Here is a 19,221-nt window from a genome sequence, read left to right as displayed (position 1 = left end):
TTTTTATAATCAATTAATTTACCTAACTTTCTTAATCTAATTAAATTAGTTAAATAGGTCTTATGTTAAGAATTAAAAGAGTATTTGTCAAAAGCCATTCGTTGAAATAGGCTATCAACTACATATTCTTATGCACCCTAGTTTCCACGAGTTTTGACAACTCTATCATCTTTTTACTTGTCATTCCCGGGCAAAACTTAGGCGCCAAAGGATCAATTAACTTCACTTGAATTTCCAAATGATGAGAGCAGCATATCCCCTTGTCGAAATCAAAGTTGGAAGATCAAGTTTCACAATTTTTCCAATTCAGTTACCCAAACGCCCTAAAATGTCTTAACATCTTATCATAATATTCCATAAGCAGGCTCCCAGACCTCACCCAAATAGGTGCTTCTTCAATCTTCTCATTCATTAGATCAAAATAGAGCATTAGGCCATCATTCTCTCATCGTGTTCTATGATAATTTGTGGATCATCTACTACAAACAAAGTAATGATAATGCTACCCCGACCCTATTTATAAGACTTTATTTATAAATTATAAACAACATCTTATAATTAGAACCGAATATAATATTTACTTATAAATTAAACAGTACAGGGGTCGTTATTGTTGGCATCTCCTCTATAATTTCACACAATCCTTATGAAATGATTCGCAATTCTCCATTATTCGTTCGATGAGTGTTGTTTCAAGCAACTTTACAATTAAGCTCACCTCAAATGACTTTCCAATTCTACTATTATATTCCTCAATGAGCACAAACTCAAGGATGTTTCATATCAAAATTTCCCGCTCCACCACCACCTTGACTGCTACCTTCTTCGACTCACTCCTCCGTCACATTGGCACTCGCCGCCCTTCATTTTGACCCCATCATTCACCGTCGATCAACCTTCCTCCAAAAATTCTGGAGCTTCCACATTTTGGCTCATAATCATACCCCATCCGTTTGACCTTCCGTTTACTTTGTTAGAGGAGATCCGCCTCTTTCGTCGTGAGCCTCCGAATTTCAGGGGTGAGAGCGAGAAATTCTCAACACTACTTAACTTCCACTTTGATTTTTCACTCAGTAAATCTATAAGTTGTTACTGATTACCGCCGCCACATCAGAACGACGGAGAGAAGATCGCCTCACAAGTTGCGATTTCCAAAACCACATTGTAAAATTGATTTTTTTTTAAGAAGGAATTTTCGCTTTTTAAAAGTTGTCTTGTTTTTATATGCTTTGCGTTATTCATCTTAAAAAATTGTTATATTTTTGTGTGGATGCAGTCGCCGAGGCTGTGGCTTTCTTCTTCTCTCCCTGGCTGACGATCTGACATTCACTTCCTTTTCTCCTTCGAACCCACCAATCACATACCAAACATAGGAACCACTTCTTCGTCTGCTTCTGCTTCCCCAATACTTCCGAAACCAGCGTTTCTAGATTTCTCCTTCACGAGAGCGGCGTGTCTCCCTGTCCTGATTTTGATTTCAAGCTTCCTCCCTTTCTTCCCTTTTTTCAATGCTTTCCGTTTCGGGGTCTCATTGTATATACAAACTTCTGTTTATGTTCTTACAGATTCTTTGATGTAATATCTTGAGACATTTATTGTGTATTGAAGGGGGGCCGTGATCAGAAAGAAATTCCGGCTGTTTCGTTCAATTTTTGTTGCTGTGCTTTCTGTTTTAGTCTTTTGAAATTTCTCTTGGTGAGCTGGTTGGAGAACCCGACCTTTTTGGGGCTCGGGATCTAAATTCTGATGGAGCCAGCGAATGAGAAGCAGCAGAGCCATATTGCCGATGGAGCTGACCTCAAGTTTGGCTATATGCAGAAGTTCAGCCTCTATGAAACTCGATCGGTATGGATGAACTTCCCCCCTCCTATGTATTGAAAATCATATCTGCATTTCTCTCGGGTATTTTCTTCTCCATATATTGAAAAAATGATTCCCATGTGCATTTTATATGGTTACAAATGTTCCAGCTGTTGTTCATGATGCGTTAGGTGCGGCAAAAATCTTAAGAACCGTTAGTACAAACTTTTTCAGAAATTAGTGTATTGGGATCCACCTTTCCACCGAGAAGGTAGATACGTTCATGTTAATAGAGCTTTCGGTTCAATATAGCTGTCCATCGAGATTCTTGATTATCATGTTTTTCAAGACTACAATGAACCAGATTTCCTACTTCTTCTTTGCTGGCCCAGCGAATTGTTGCCTTCTTCCTACTGCTTGTGATGGAAATTATAGGCCGAATTTTATATCCTAGTATAAAATGATTTTGCAGGCAAATGGCGAATATATGGATTCCACCGTTTCGCAGTATTTATTACGCTGCATATATATATATATATATATATATATATATATATATTTTCGGTTTACATGGGTGTAATGGGTGATCACGCTGCATCAGCGTCGATGTCCACTTTCTAATCATTTCACAAGAATTTGTTCATTTGGCTTGACTGTTATAAACTTAACTGTAACTTCTATTGATTGTTTATGTAAACTCTGACTTCGCTGCCAAGTTTTTAAACAGAGGAGCTAGAGCTTTGCCTTTTATTTTCAAACTTGACATCTTTAAATGTTATGCCTTTTAGTTGTGAAATTTTACTACACCTGGCAGTTGCAAAAGTAATATGAACGGGTTATTTCTTGTCGGCAGCATTAATTAGGCATGTGATTTTCTGGAAATTTTGATGAAAAGGGGGAAAATAAAAAAGGAACTGGTACCTGGGAATTAAAAATTGCTTTCTTCTTTCGGAAATGAAATTCAAAAGTAAATTTGTCATAATTTTCAACCGCAAAACACATCCTTAACTGTCACTTTACCTTTATCTGGTCACTTTTTTCTCTCCTTTATTTTTCTCTGTCTATTTCATATGTTTATTTTTTGTCTCACCATTCTTCAAGGACATTATGACAGGTAATATAACGAGAAGCTAGCTGATTTATTGATTGCAAGGTGCTTTTAAACTTGGGATATTGCACGAGCGGTCATTTGTTTGTCATGGAATGATTATATAACCATTCGTTTCATATCTTCATTGATGTCATGAATTGCTTAGATTTACTTTCCTTTATTGGATACAACTATAAAGCACTCTATCATTCTTCTATGGACAGAAATTTTACATGGTTGGAAGAGATAAGAACAGAACCTTTTGGAGAGTCTTAAAGATCGACAGATTGGAGCCATCTGAACTAATTATCTCAGAAGATTCTACGCTATTCTCAGAAATAGAGTGTTGTGACCTGCTAAGAAGAATACATGAAGGAAACAAGTCAACGGGAGGTCTTAAATTTTTGACCAAGTGCTATGGAATTATTGGTATGTTGATATATTCCATCTGCTACATTATCACAATATTGTTAATTTATTATAGAAAAATAGATATCTGCCATAAAGTGCATAGCATGTGGAGGAACCTTTATGAAACACCCCATCATATGGTGTTGGGTGTAAAAAAGAATTACACGTCATGTTAATACTGAATTTGAGAGCTTATTCCTGAATCTACAATTAAATTATGTCCTAATTATTTATGGCTGTTTTGACTTGAAACTGGAATATATCCATCAACTTTGTTTCTCCTTTTGATCCAGGATTTATCAAGTTTCTTGAGCCATACTACATGCTGATCATAACAAAACGGAGGAAGATTGGGTCAATTTGTGGGCATACAATTTATGCTATCACAAATAGCCAAATGATTCCGGTTCCACATGCTTCTGTGCGATCCAAGATGGCTTATTCTAATGATGAGAACAGGTCTTTAGTTCATTCTGCAAGTAAATGTAATATGTCTGTGTTGCTGAAAGAGACATAAAAGAGTAGCATTTAGAATTACACCCTGTCCAATGTACTTGGATGAGATGGATGTTATAAACTATAGTTGTTTATTTGAATTCATATTATTAATATTTAGTCAAAACATTCTGTCAAAGCATCATATTCATCTAGCACTGAACTTCTACAGTATGAGGAATTTTCTGCGGATTATATATAGATGATAATTTCAAGTTGGTGTACATACACAATGTGGGGTTCCTCAGAACCTCTTCATGTTTCTATGGTAAAATCCATTTGTCTCTTTTGAAGTAGAATGAATTATGCTTCTTCAATATGTTGGTTTCATGTTCTACATTCTATTGCCGGTTCATTTCCTGCAAATGTACAGGGGCAATCTTCATTGCTGTTGTGATGTAAATCTAACATTTTGAGTGAGACAAGGTATCACCGGGGTTTCATTGGGGAGATCACTTTCTTTCCATTTTACTTCTTTTGCTACACTTATGGCTTCATAAGTTGTTTTTGTGATCATTTTTTTTGTTTTCCTCATCCTCTCCACGGTATGAAACATCTTATTAATAGACTTTGCTCTTTCTTCTCTTGTGACTTAGATACAAGAAGCTTCTATGCAGTGTGGATCTTACGAAGGACTTCTTTTTCAGCTACTCATATCATGTCATGCATAGCCTTCAAAAGAACTTATCAGATAATAGTACAAGTGGACAGTTACTTTATGAAACATTGTTTGTGTGGAATGAGTTTTTAACTCGTGGAATCAGGAATATTCTGCAGAATGCTTCCTGGACAGTTGCCTTAGTGTATGGCTTTTTTAAACAGGTACGTATGAAGTCACCTTTTGAGGTTAATAAATGTGAATAATAGGGACTGTCGAAGGGAGATGACTGATGGGGCTTTTAATATACTAGCAACTTTTATATGTTTCTCTCTTTTCTTTTGTTTTCCTCCCTTTCTTTCTTTCCTTCTTTGAGTTCTACTTTAAGATAAGGTTGCCCTTTGAGATATGCCTAGAAATCCAGATATCTCATGGAATTTTCTCTTTCTTCTTGATAGTTACGGACTCAATCTTTAATTCATGTTGTTTATACAAGCGTTCCTCTATCATTATAGTACAAATAAATTCTTCTTGTCGCCTTTTACTCATACAGATCATTATAGTGTTCAGTTATCTTTTGTTGGGATTCATTCCTCAACACTGATTTGAAGGTTAGAATGACTCTCTGATATGTAGGGCATAGTTTTTAAGGCCTTGTTGCTGGGTGATTTTAATGGTTTGCTTACTATAAAGGCTTAAAGCCTTTCTCTGGTTGTGCCAGTAAATTGCATTCGTGCTAGTTAGTATATGTTTTGCTTAAGAATCAGTATTTTCCTTTTCATAAGTGTTCAGTTTCAATACATGGTGTCCAGGTCAAACTTTCAATATCTGACAGGGAGTTCAATTTAACAATCATTGCTAGACGTTCGCGACATTATGCTGGCACCAGGTGTGCACAACTTTTATCCCTTTGAGTTGGCCATTAACCTAAGCTACAATCTAATTCACAGCTGTTCGCTTTTGTTCCAGCCTACAAAAATCCTTATATCTGCACCCTTAACAGTTTGAATCAGTTTCTTTGAGTCTTGAATATATATGCTAGTTTTCCCATGCACTTCGAATTATTTGATGCATGCAATGTGATGTCTTGCGATGATACTTTTTCATTATTCTTACTTCTGAATTTATTTGTCATTTTTATTTTTCTTTTCATGAAATGACACTCACTTCATTTCTATATCTTCTGGTGTAGATATTTAAAACGGGGAGTGAATGAAAAGGGTAGAGTGGCTAATGATGTTGAGACAGAGCAGATAGTCTTCGAAGATGCTCATGATGGATGCCCCTTCCAAATAAGTTCTGTAGTGCAGATCAGGGGTTCAATCCCTCTTTTCTGGTCTCAGGAGGCCTCTCGGTTGAATATAAAACCTGACATTATATGTATGATATGGAACAACTCTCCATATTATGGCATTCATCTTGTATAGGTTATACTGACTTGGGTTCTTTTCCTCAGTATCAAAGAAGGACCAGAACTTTGAGGCCACAAGACTTCACTTTGATAATCTTGCGAAGAGATACGGAAATCCAATTATCATTTTGAACTTGATTAAGGTAGGATTCTCCACATGCAACAAAACTTTTTATGGCATTGGCACTGTTAATTTTGTTGTGTTTTGTCAACTATAGGATTTTTCCTAACTTTTCTGTTCTTCTAACCATCTTCTGTTTCTAAGACCCGTGAGAAGAAGCCTCGAGAAACTATTCTTCGAGAAGAGTTTGCGAATGCTATTAGGTCTATTAACAAGGATTTGAAAGGGGAAAATCGCTTGAGGTTCTTTAACTGGGATCTGCATCAACATTCAAGATGGTAGCCTGATCTTCCCTTCTTGTTCAACTGTGTAAGTTTTTCTCGTGTGTTATTTGACATGATTAGATAACTGCCTTTAGCAGCAAAGCTTCTAATGTCTTGACGCAACTGGGAAGAGTTGCTGCATATGCTTTAAAGTTAACCGGCATCTTCTGTGGTGAAGTAATTCCAATTCCAAGTCCAGAGGGATTGCTACAATACTCCTTCTCAGAGTACGAATTATAACAGCACCTTTTTAACTTTATTCATTCATGGCTTTTATTCTATACTGTGTCTACAATTGAAGTGTGTGGTGTTCTTGTTTCTCGTTTATAGGCAATCAGAATTCACAATATCTTCCCGAATTTGCATGCATCTTATGGGGAAAAAAGCTGAATTTATATAGGAGCTTCATATCTTTTAATTTATACGCATTATTTTTTGATGTTTAATTAAAAGCGCAAGTTGAAAGTTTTCTCTAATATTTCACTTGTTGATGCACGTCCCTTGCATGGATCCATCTATGATAATATTTATTAAATAAGATGGATAACTGGGTGAATTTAATGTAAAAGAATTCCCGTAATTTCCTGCCAGTGCATTACTACGCAGGACAACTGTTTTTTCTCAAATAAGTGAGCATATTATTTAATTCAATGCGTGATAATAATCATATTGCTGATTTTGGATATAATGTGATGCAGGAATAAAAATATCAGCGATCAGTGTGTGCCAGAACAAGCTAGCATCAATGAGGAGACAGTTGATGGACGAGTAGAAAATGAAAATTATTATTGTAACCTTGAACTGCGCAGAGATTACAGGGTCAAACCTCAGATGTTTCAAGCAGGGGTCTTAAGGACTAATTGTATAGATTGTTTAGATCGTACCAATGTTGCACAATTTACTTATGGACTAGCAGCGCTAGGATACCAGCTACAAGCTTTAGGACTTGTGGAATCTTCACACATAGACCTTGACAACCCTTTGGCGAAAGAGTTAATGGCAGTCTATGAGTCCATGGGCGATACATTAGCGCTTCAGTATGGTGGTTCTGCAGCGCACAATAAGGTATTCTTTCTAACAATTAAGGTTTATGAATTGTGAAATGTGACATGAGATCAGAAGCCAAAATAACTTTGCTTAATGTCTAGTATATGCACTTGTGCAGCCAATGATTTTGGGCACAGTTTCAGATGATTGTTTCCAAGTAAACTGGATCGTCTGAGTTATCATAGATTCCTCAATTGACATAGTATTGAAATGAAAGCTTAAACAACTTTGTAGTGGTGTGGTGTGCGTATATTACCTTCTCCTATTCACTTGAGGAGTTTTTCGCAGATTATGGGGCTGTGTAATTCCTATGAACTATGAAAATTTCTCCAGGCTACCGACTTTGACATTTAAACTGTCATGATTACTTATCCTGTTTCTCTAGTAAAAAACTTTGGCCTGATTTTAGTGCTTCCTTAGTCGAACATTTTGCACTTGGTTCTTCTGGACAGATATTTTCAGAGAAAAGAGGTCAATGGAAGGCAGCAACACAATCTCAGGAATTTATCAGAACCCTACAGCGTTATTATAATAACACCTACTTGGATGGTGACAAACAGAAAGCAATCAACATGTAAGTGTTTTGCAGTACTTACATGATAGCAAGGATCACAGGATCACACAAGCTGTGAATTTATCCTAGTTGTGTTAGAATAGAACGTTTGACTTCTTAATTTACTGTTTATTTTGCTCAGATTCTTGGGGCATTTTCAGCCACAAAAAGGAAAGCCAGCATTGTGGGAGCTAGATTCAGATCGTCATGTTCACGTTGGGAGGCATGGCCCATTTTTTGGTGGCGACAGTTTTAGGTAGAGTTTGACTTTTATGCATACCTGTTTCTTTCTTCTATTCCATTAACATGGCTTTTGAGTGGTGGTCTGTGCTGATCAAACAAATAGTCTATAAAAAGAAAAACAAGAAATTGGAACCTACCAATATATGCTATATATCTAAGCATGTAAGTTCTCTTAAATTTAGTCCTTTCATGTGCTTTGCTACATCTGATTTTGCCTCCAGAGTAATCCTCAAATTGAAAATAGCGGTAAAGCACAATGATGGAAGTTGATAATTTTGTGATTTAAGGAATATAATAGTGATTGTGTTACTTCGCGTTTCAAAATTTGAAATTACAAAGCATTTAAGTAGGTTAGAGGCCTAAAGGTGGCATGAGTCAAGACATTTCATTTCTGTTTCTTCAGTCTGCTCAAAAACAAAATGGCCTTCGTTCCTGTCAAGTTGCTGCTACTAGGTCAGACAGGCCTGAAATGTATTACTCTAAAATTATATGGCTTTCTCATGTAGTTGACACGCGGTCTGGTCAGCCTAAACTTGCGACATTTATATAGACGATACTATAGGGAAAGAAGTTTCTTTGTCAAATACACTTTGCATGTGTGAGGATGACAGTAATTGCTTGCCAGTTGTATATCCTTTATTTGTCTCTTCAACTATTATTCTCTAAAAACTCTCTTTGGTAGGTCAATTTTTAAAAGATCGCTATCGGCTGGAAATATTCCCCGCGGAAATGATGCAACAATCAGGAACATGGATGTTAGGCGTAATCACCCCTCTGAAAAAATAGTCAGCCATTGTCTTTCGGAGTCTACTCCCGATATTTTCACTTGTGGAAGTGATCTTTGTCACTGCAGGTATGGTTAGGTTGCATTTTAGATGCTATGTGGTTTAGCGGCTGTTTGTGTGTGTGTATCTGTGTCTTTGTTGGTGATTTGGGGGTAGGCTGACTAATGGCTTATCTGTTGAATGCAATTATTTAAATTCTGAAAACGAAGTTCTTCTTGGAAAGTAGGATGATCTAAATTTTCAAAAGGAGTGGTTTGTCTCACAAAATAAGTTAAGAGGTAGAGTATGAGAAACGTTAATGAATCACTTTTTGAACCTAATTATATGCATACCGAGAGCACCTCGAAGCCACGCTGGGGCAGACTTAGCCTGAGTCAACAGTTCAACAGGTTGCATTTCTTTATACTACCTCCAGTTCTTAATATTAGAGCTAGTTGACTAATTTGAGTAGATTAAGGATCGGAGGTAATATTTGTCAGGTCAATGAAGCTGTGAAAGCTGGTTTGGTAAATGCTTAAGTGCCCTGCTTAGAAACAGATATTAAGGAGTAATATGTTATAATCTCATAAATGGATGTGGACTTTTCTCGTTTTCACATGTAAGGAAAGCTCTTAGAACGCACAAAGTAATAAACGGCTGCTTGTGCACTTTCCTGGATAACGGCTTCAATTTGTTGATATCTAAGGAGTGATTGTTTTCCTTGCTCTCCTTTCTGTCAAATCAAATATTTGTTGTGTGAACGAAATAAAAATGAGAAATGGCCAAGCAGTATGGTGACAACGAATGATATATGCACTGTATTTTTTATGCCTTATCATGTAAACCATCCAAATCCTTGTCACTGATGCTTTGTCAATATCTTACAGGCAGATATATAAAAGAATTCTTGAGGAATGGTGTGATGAAAATGGTCATATTTGTTATGATGAGCATGGAGACGCTTGTGACTGGTCAAATTTCCTTGATCTTGACGGGCTTTCTTCTTCTGGAAATTCTTGTGAAGAGGAATTACTTGAAAGGTAGTTCTTGTGATAATACTATGCATTTTACTTTGCTACAGGACGAGCGAAAGTACTTTCATCGGTTATTATTTAAAAGAATGTATATATTATTGCTAATTTCTATTTTGTCTTGTTTGAGTAAATATTGGATCCTGTCTTTCGAGTTCTGTTATGACTGGAAACTGATGCTCATGGCTACAGGTCAACCAGCATCTCATCAGAGAATATTGTGAATGAACTAAGAACTGAAACAACCGCATCTGCAAGTGAATCAGGATCCAGTATGAAGGTCAGTTTATGTTATGTTAATGCCAGGATGTAGAATCAGATGATTTGGATTTACTTGGAAAAGATTTAGAACAATAAGAATCCCAATAACTTCCAAACCATAATGCTTAACGTAAGATGCATGAACAGAATAGTATAGTTTAAGCCTATGACAAGCTTTAACATTCAAAATTCATCGCATTTATATTGCCTAATAGAATTAATAAATGATATTTATTGAAATATAATATACTAATCTGCTTCATAATCGATTAATGTTATTCCAGAAGTTAATAAATATTTCAAAATAAAGCAGCTCTTTTTTCCGGAAAGTATGCTTAACTAGGAATTACACTGATTCTGTTATTAATAAATTATTTTTCAGGAGATGAAGCAGAGCGGAGAAGAGCTCAAAGAAGGAGCAGAATACCCTGAAAGTTTTGCAAACTGGATAAAGAATGGGGAGATGCTGTTTGTTTAAGTCAGAGTTTTATTCTAATCGTCACCTAAATTCGTCATCCGAAGGATGTGGATTTCTGTACAGAGGAAATAAAGGCGGTAAGGTAACATCCGAAAGCAAACAGCTCTAGCACAAGCTAAGGCTGAGGCTGCTTTTGATCAGCATTCATACAGCAGTTTCAAAGTCATAGTTTTGACCCATTCTAGCAAGCATCACATAGAGGAGGTAAAAAATTATATCTGATTGGCGGTAGGCGATTACTTCGTCTCTCACTCTCTCTTCATAAATAAGGCAATATCTCCAACCCCTGTGTATAGTTTTCGTGACCCAAAAACCAAAAAAAAAAAAAAATCACTGATGGAGCTGCTTAGATTAACCGGTTAAGTCCTGTGTATATAAACATGCTGACTGGTTCTCAGTTGGGCATCTAGCATTGTTAATCAATCCGAACTGCCAGGTTCAGTTCTCATTTATATTGGAGCTTACGTCGCTTACTTTAGTGTAGTTCATAGCTTACCCGACCTAGATAGTTTGTCTTCTATGTTTTGTATGAGCCGCATTTGGATAGCATTGTCCTTCAGAAGTATTTTGCTTGTATTTTTTTTCCTTGGATAAGTCAAATCCTTCCCAGGGAAGCTCGTGAGAGGGATGAAATTGTAGCCCAGAGAGAGGAGGGAATTAAGAGAAAGGAGGACCAGCTTGGTGGTTGTCTCTAGGAGGAAAGAGATAACCATTATATAGCAACAAGAAGATCATGATAGTATTAGCATATAGGAATGAGTGGGAGGTTATTAGAAATTAATTCCAAATTAAATGCTTAATAATTTGTGAGTTACCAAAATAATTTCTTTTAAAATAATCACTCACACAACATATATCCAACAGATTTCGGCACAATGATAAGTTAGCCCGTGCAAAGATCAGAGGAGGAGGAGAAAAAGACAAGATTGAAACTGTTAACTTTTAAAGGATTATATTCTTAAGCATGCATTCGAAGCGCAAATTAGAGCTACATTGGGTTTGTTTGAAATGGTAGTAAAACTCTTCAAAAAGCTGTTTTTTAAAAGTAATTTTTTAATTATAATTTACGAAATATAAAATAAACATGAGAAGTTTTTTTTCCAATTGCATAAATAAATGCTTTTAGAGACGTCAATCTTGATCCCAAGCAATCACTTAGGTTGCGTTTGGTAGGAAGTACTGGAAATGAAGGATTGGGATTGAGATTACAATTGAAAAAATCTATTAGAAGAGTGTTTAGTATAAGAGATTGTTTGATATATGGGATTAATCAAAACCATATATGTGGGATTGGGGAATACCATGGGGGAAGTGGTATTCCCCAATCCCACCTTTATGGGTTTGCTTAATCCCATATAACAAACAATTACTCATACTAAGTACTATTTTAATGATTTTTTTCAGTTGCAATTACAATTCCAATCCCTCATTTTCAATGCTTCGTACCAAACGGGACCTTAATGGATCCCGCAAAGCTAAGGAGACCACAAAAGGTAGCCACTTTATTACACGGATCAATGAAGCAACTTCTACCAAAGAGAGTTGGGTCTAACGGAAGGAGTTAGTCTTTTATAACGTGACGAATTAAGATTTAAATTTCTGTTAAGAGAGACAACCGTATTTATTGTTTGATAGTATTTCGAATAGAATTGCCTCTTATTAGAAGACACATATGCTTTTAGTAAAAAATGAAGCAACTTCTGAAACAATGCGGAATGGAGTTCGATGATTGTTCGAAGTGAAGCCTCTTAAAGAAATAGTGAATTTCAGATAGAGAATCCTTTTGACTTTAGATGATCTTCATCCCAAAAAAAAGAAAAATTTTAAATCGCCGTTCATCCGATCAATTATCAGAAGAATACGCCGATATTAATCAAAATGCATTTACCCAAAATTTATCCAACCATGTTCCATCCAAATGAATGTTTTTCTTCTTCTTTTTGTCTAAAGAATTAGTGCAAGCGTTAATAAAGTATATTTAAATTTACATATTCTAAAATAATTTTGGCTAAGAAAATTCATGGCAAATAAAATTTGTTCATTGATTTGATTTGTTACCTTCAGATTGCTTATCATCAATATCTATCAAGTCCATGTATCTTTCTTGCTGTGTTTTAAAATCATCATCTAATTAATGAAAATATAAAAATAAAAAATAAAACTAAATGAACGTACAATTTAAGAAGTTCGCCTCATAGGAATTTGCAACAGAAAATTAAATAAAATAATTTCATCTGCAATTGCAATTTGAACCAATGGATAGGATATATTAAATGGAAAGGTATTGAAACTATGCGTCTGCGAAACAAATACATAATGAATTTATTAATAATGTCAGCAATATCAAGAGTTATGCAAATTAATGACTCTAATTAATTAACAATAATTTTGATAAACCATGAATCCGCAATTCCACAAAATAAATAAATTATAATGGGTCCCAAACCGTTCAATCATAGAAACTACCAAATTATTTTAACTCAGCAATTAGCATTAACATGCGCTACTCTTACGCTATTAATTTGGTAACAGTTAAAAAAAAAAGATTAGGAAGACTCAAATATTTTTGAAGTTCACGAACCAAATTCCAAATCAATGCTCAGATTAATGACTAATGATAATCAAATGGCCACAGCTTTGTTCTTCCTCTTTTCTTCCTGAGCCCATCATCCCCCTTTCCATTCTACTTTTCTTGTCATTTGTAGAAATAATTACATTGGTTATTAGATAGCACAGAAAATGCACCGTTTTAGTAAACAATCATGGATGTGTGTTTGTCTAACACAAAATGAGCTGTTACAAGGATATTTAAAAAAATTTAAACAAAAAATAATGTCCAGAACAGAATATTCCTGCCACTATCAAAATTTAAGGAATCTATAAGAATCCCCACCGAAGAAAGAAAACAGCTAATCCCGATTTCATTTGTTGGGACAGAAAGAATGAAGCAAACTAGGGGCAAAATTGGAGAGCCAATAATTTCGCTCAAAGTTATTCCGAGCGGCGCTTAAAGACATGTCGCTCCCTCTGGAAATCGCAATTTTTTGTTCCAAGATGGACCTCGGCGGCCAACATCATTTGGATGTCAGCCTCCTTCTGCGACAACCGCGGCGGCTGCGGTTGCCGAGGCCATGGCTCTGAGAATAATGTTGGCCCGGTGCTGCCCTCTGAAGCTGCAAGGCCGTGAAAAATGGCGGGGATTTCAGGGATCACGGTGAGTCTCCTACAACGAAAAATTAACGAGAAAAACGCCACTAACCTAAATGGTATAATTGTCCTTCAAATATTTGGGCCAGCCTGTTGGGTTGGGTCTCTATGAAACTGCGGCATATTTTCGATCTCGACCCATTAAAGTCCAATAGTATATCACCGTCAATTATGAATTCAGAATTGAGATTCATAAACTTGTGGGGTAAACCATGATTTTAAAAATAATTTTACAGTATATGAATTAAATTTGTGACAAAAATTTTATTTTAATTTATGTACAAATATTTTTTTAAGTAATTTTGGAGTATTCCAAACACCCCATTTATTGTATTGGAAAAAAAAAAAGAATAAGAATTAAGATGCAAAATTTTCTAACAGTCTGTAAGACAGTAACCGAAAGAAAAAATTCATTTTTTCATTTAACAAAGATTCCGTTCGATTGCTAAACGCTTGCTGATATGTCTTTTCTATTTTATTAATAGTATGAATTGTGCATAAGTGATGAACACTCACTTTAGAATCCATGGGAGTGATGGGACTTATTTCTTATGCATAAAACTCACATCTAGTAGTTGTTGACAAGAGTTTTACCTAGAGAGTTACTACTTTCAATCTTTGACATAAGACCTCATTTGATTTTTATTTTGATCCTTAATATAAGATCTCAATCCATTTTGTCTCTCATATTTATCTATTTTTTCTTAAAATAGTCTTTCTAATAATGGTAGTTCTAGCTGGACACTTGATTATTAAGGATATTTTAGAAAAGACAACACATATTTATTATAAGTAACTAATTTAATTTATTTTTTTAATCTACTCAAACTGGTCACATAGCTCTTATATTTAAAGCTAGAGATAGTATTTTACGAATGGTTTTCACTCGCAATATCAATATAAATATTATATTTGATTTTTAATATAAAGTCTAGTTGTTTAATTTGAGGAGATTAAAAAAACCAAATAAATTATTTTAAAGTATTTATATTTATCATTTTTTAAAACTAATTTACTAAACTTATAAACCAATATATAATCTGATAATAAGTATAAGTATTTTAGAAAAATCATGCAATATATGTTATGATTAAGTAATTTATTTATTTTATTTTTTTTAATCTCGTCAAGTATTAGTCTTATAATAAGAAAGGAAAATAGGACTGTTTAAAGGCAGAAGGTAAGATGAGGAGACAGCATTTAGGATGCGATAAGAAGCGTGTGGGGTGGGGAGGATATGCACGATATAAGCAAATGGGCTTTAGGTGCGGGACAGTTGCTGTGGGAGAGACAACAGACAACCTGGTATTTTTAATTACCATGATTATTTATTAATGCTACTATGTGCGCAGTGCAGGGTAGCTAGCTGGACTATGTGGGATCCCTATGATAGGATTGATGCCCATCTTCACCCCCAGCACCCAACTCCCATGCAGTAACAACGCCCTTCAACTGCCTGCCTGGCCCTACTACTTCTACTGCCAAATTTAGCCTTCATCTAGATGGAGAGAAAAATGGGGGGAATGGGGAAGGAGAATATTAAAAAAAAAAAATTTGGAAAAAATTATTTAGGGTTAATATTATTGTTGGCCCTTACAGTTTTATCGAATTTTGATTTTGATTCCTCTTATTTCAAATCGTTAGTTTTGATCATTATACTTTCATGAGGGCTACTTGTGAGTTTAAGCATAAAAATCATTTGTTAAACTCACACCAAATCTTTATAAAATTATAAGAACCAAAGCCAATACAAAGATTAAAACCAAAATTTGACCAAATGACCAACAACGGTGTTATTGGCGGCAGCAAAGGAGGAACAGTAAAATCCAGTTCGAGTTGCGTCGCAAGGACACTGTCCTTGAGAGATATTCCGCAACCCCTCGGCACAACAGGAAGCGGCACTCCCCAGGATCAAACGAATCCCTCTTGCGAAGCAAGGCGGCAGAACAGCGAAAGAGTTTGTAACGCAGGGAACAGAGAAGAGGAAGAAGACGAGCACAATCTGCCCTCACGCTTTCTGAACCATCCCTTATATAGATGCGAATGGCCACATCACCGGAAGACGCATCCCTCTGTTTCGTTGAATGGGTACGACGGAAACAACGCAAGGTTCCGTTGGAGACGGAACAACACGAACGTTGGTGCACACAACGTTCGATCACACCCCATGAGACGCGTCCGGTCGGCCACAAAACAAGACAGCAACCCTTTTTATTTTTAACAAGTCCAAAATAAGACTTTTCCGGTAAGCAAAATTTTATTTAAAAAATTTAACAAAAGTTTAAAATAATTTTCGTAAAATGAGGCGTTGCCACATCTAATTCACGCGCAGGGGGGAAATCGCCAGTTTTCAACTGCGTTTCCCTTCTGGTGGCCTGTTGTTGTGTGCGCGAGGCCCACTTTTCTCTTGACCCATTTACCCCCTCAATGATGCTTAATCTCATTTATACACTTAGTCTTCTTCTCATTTTTCCCATGTGGGACTTTATTTGACACACATTGCAATGTTTTCACAACAGGTGTTAGACCACCAAAAATTTATTATTTTTGAGAGTTTTCTCTTGTATAATATTTTTCCCCTTATTTTTTTTCTTTTTGGACTAAGGGGTGTATTTAGATGAAAACCAAATCATAATTTTAAAAATATTTTTACAATACAAAAAATAAATATGTAAAAAAATTTACCTCATTTTTCCGAATAATATTTTTTTCATGTTACCAAACACTCCTTAAGTGTTGGCGAACCCATTATTCATTTTTAAAGCTGATAATTTTTTTTTTGCTAAAACACAAGTATCTTTCTATTGGAAGTAATCTTATCCGAGATATTGTCGAACACTAAATGTAACCACCTCTCCTAATAATAATTCAAATCTTGATTCGTCATGTTATGAGAGACTAACACTTTCTATTAGATCAATTTTGTTGGTAAAGCCGATAATTTCATTCTTATGACAAATTACGCACCGGCACAGCACACAATTCCACAAAAACCACAGGCCCATGTTGGCCCATTGGTTGTACACACTTGGCCTCACTTCACCCCTCCCGTCTCATCCATACACCGATCGTCCTATCCTGCCTCTCCCAGTTGCTCTTACTGCCATCAATCCCCATCACATATTCACCATCATATTCCCCACACTTCTTTTTTGGATTCAACTGAATTTTTCCTTTGAAGAGGAAATTGTTCCTTTCATTTTTGGTTAACAAGTCACAACTTATCTATAACATGCCACGTCTTTCGATGAGAACGTCCAAGATTACCACGACGTCAAGAGGCAAAATTGAAAGTGCTTTTAGACCCGAAGTCAATATGGAGTTAAAAGGTCAACATTAATATCCGTTAGTCGGGGGATGACATTTCATTGATATCGACGTTGAGAGCCCCAATAAGATTCTAATTTGACCTGTCGACACCGAAAACAAAATAGTCATTTTAATATAAGAATTACTTAATTAATTTACATAGATTAAAAAAATTACTAAATTACTTAATTATAGCATATGTTATATGATTATTTTAAAATATTTATGTGTATCACTAGATTATATATCAATTTAAAATAGTGACAAATTAGTTTGAAAAAAAAATTATAAATACTTTAATCCTATATTTGGTATGAGGAAAATGAAGGGAGAGGAAAAAAAATTTAATGAGCTCGATTTAAAAAATTAAAAAAGTAGGGTTTTAAAATTTTAATTAAAAAATAAGATAAAAGAGTAATTTTTTAATTTTTTAAATTAAGTTTATTAAAAAATCTTCTTCTCTCACTTTTCCTCCCATCCGTTTCCCTCATACCAAACTCATCACAAGGTAAGTTATTATCTTTTTTCAAATATATCTAAATAAGTTAACTGAGTCTCGTATTAAAATGGGCTCTGAAGAAAGAAGGGGTGGGGAAGGAAGGGCAAAATTAGAAGAAGGCGGTCGCTTTACACAGAAGGAGACATGAATTTGGTGTTATTGTGGTGCGATGAAGTTAGTGTGCAGTGTGGTGGGTTGGACCACAGACACGGCTTCGGCATAAGTGCTACTCTTGCCCCCTCTCTTCCTATATCCTAATTATTCTGCTCCTTCCCTTCTGTCACGCCCATTAATATTCCTACTTCTCATCTCTTTCATACGTGCCAACATTTCATTTTGCGTCTAATTTTTGGTAATTACAATAAATTTATTATACTAGTCCTAGACGCAAGTCACTGGTAGGAAAAAGTTTTAGTCACAAAAATAGATTACTTGTGACATATTTAATGTTTTTTTTTAATTTTAATTTTATTTAATTTTCATTCCAAACAAAGAAGGAAGGAAGAGATATGAGAATAATTTGTAAATGTAGAGAAAATTTTTTAACAAAAGTAAAATTAAAATTTTTTCTTAATTTAATGTATTCTTTGATATGTGAAAATACTATCTTCGGTCCTAATTATAAGAGCTATTTAACTAATATGAGCAGATTAAGAAAATAAGTTAAATTAGTTATTTATAATAAATATGTGTTGTCTTTTCTAAAATATCCTTACTAATCAAGTTTATTGGTTAGAATTACTATTATTAGAGGGACTATCTTGAGAAAAAATATATAAATATAAGAGATAAAATATATTAGAGTCTTATAATTAGAATTAAAATAAAAATCAAATAATATCTTATATTAAAAACTGAAAGTAGTATATTACAAGTGATTTATATTAACTGTAGCATGCTGCGAGTCCCCTTGGAAATTGGAAAATTCGGTCAAATCATCAATGTGTAAGGTAAAGTTTAGCGATAGTAATTACTAATGATTAATAAATTATACCACACAATGGCTGCCGCTTGCATCTGGGTGCCATTTGTAAGCAACCATTTCATATTTTATTATGATCACATAGTAATAAATTTCTTTTCCATTGCGCAAAATAACAATTTTTTTTCTTCATATAGGCCCAAATTTCAAGTTATATATGCGTTGCGACTCATATGCCTGTGTAATGTATGTACGTTTTGGGATAGGAATACCTTGACAAATACAAACTACAAACGGGGGATTGCCGGAATTCATCAACTTTTTCCTCAATTTTTACACTAAGTAAATTAAGTAATTGAAACAAACTCGTCAATATTAATACATGAGCAGTTAAACTAGTTAACTAATTTGATGATACTAAGAAAACTAGTTAAATTAGTTATTCATCACAAATATGTGTTAATCTATTTAAACTATCATATTTGATTATATGCATTGGATGATTAAAATTATTTCTTAGTAAGAACTCCTTACAATTAAGAGGAATGTTTTAAATAAATAAAAAAGATTGAGATTTTATATTTAAAAAAATTAACTCTCAATTAATTTTTATATTAAGAACAAAAAAATAGCATTAAATTAAAGATATAAACATGGGTGGAAGTGGGTGCAGTGTTTGGATATTGCAGAAATGGAGAAGTGGCTCGTGAGGGGGGTT

General features: G+C 34.9%; 1 protein-coding gene across 3 annotated transcripts; it reads left to right on the top strand.

Annotated features, from left to right (window-relative positions):
* The first annotated feature begins 1,273 nt into the window (after nucleotides 1-1,273).
* Nucleotides 1,274-11,018, top strand: LOC114721586 (phosphoinositide phosphatase SAC2). 3 transcript variants are annotated; one of them, XM_028907441.1, is made up of 16 exons: nucleotides 1,274-1,845; nucleotides 3,115-3,319; nucleotides 3,595-3,760; nucleotides 4,393-4,618; nucleotides 5,207-5,283; nucleotides 5,587-5,774; nucleotides 5,851-5,948; nucleotides 6,071-6,204; nucleotides 6,288-6,416; nucleotides 6,888-7,254; nucleotides 7,689-7,810; nucleotides 7,932-8,045; nucleotides 8,715-8,885; nucleotides 9,684-9,836; nucleotides 10,020-10,107; nucleotides 10,471-11,018. In XM_028907441.1, exons 1-16 carry the CDS (start codon nucleotides 1,747-1,749, stop codon nucleotides 10,564-10,566), a joined length of 2,433 nt encoding a protein of 810 aa, XP_028763274.1. In that variant the 5' UTR covers nucleotides 1,274-1,746; the 3' UTR covers nucleotides 10,567-11,018. The 3 variants fall into 3 exon arrangements, with proteins under 3 accessions (XP_028763274.1, XP_028763273.1, XP_028763276.1); XM_028907440.1 differs by having other exon boundaries at nucleotides 6,285-6,416; XM_028907443.1 differs by lacking the exon at nucleotides 1,274-1,845 and adding an exon at nucleotides 2,933-2,953 and having other exon boundaries at nucleotides 6,285-6,416.
* The last annotated feature ends 8,203 nt before the right edge of the window (nucleotides 11,019-19,221 follow it).

The sequence above is a fragment of the Neltuma alba genome, unplaced genomic scaffold (assembly GCF_004799145.2).
Source record: "Neltuma alba isolate B1F8T4 unplaced genomic scaffold, ASM479914v2 tig00012047_pilon, whole genome shotgun sequence".
NCBI classification, from domain to species: Eukaryota; Viridiplantae; Streptophyta; class Magnoliopsida; order Fabales; family Fabaceae; genus Neltuma; species Neltuma alba.
This window is presented reverse-complemented; position numbering and strand designations above follow the sequence as displayed.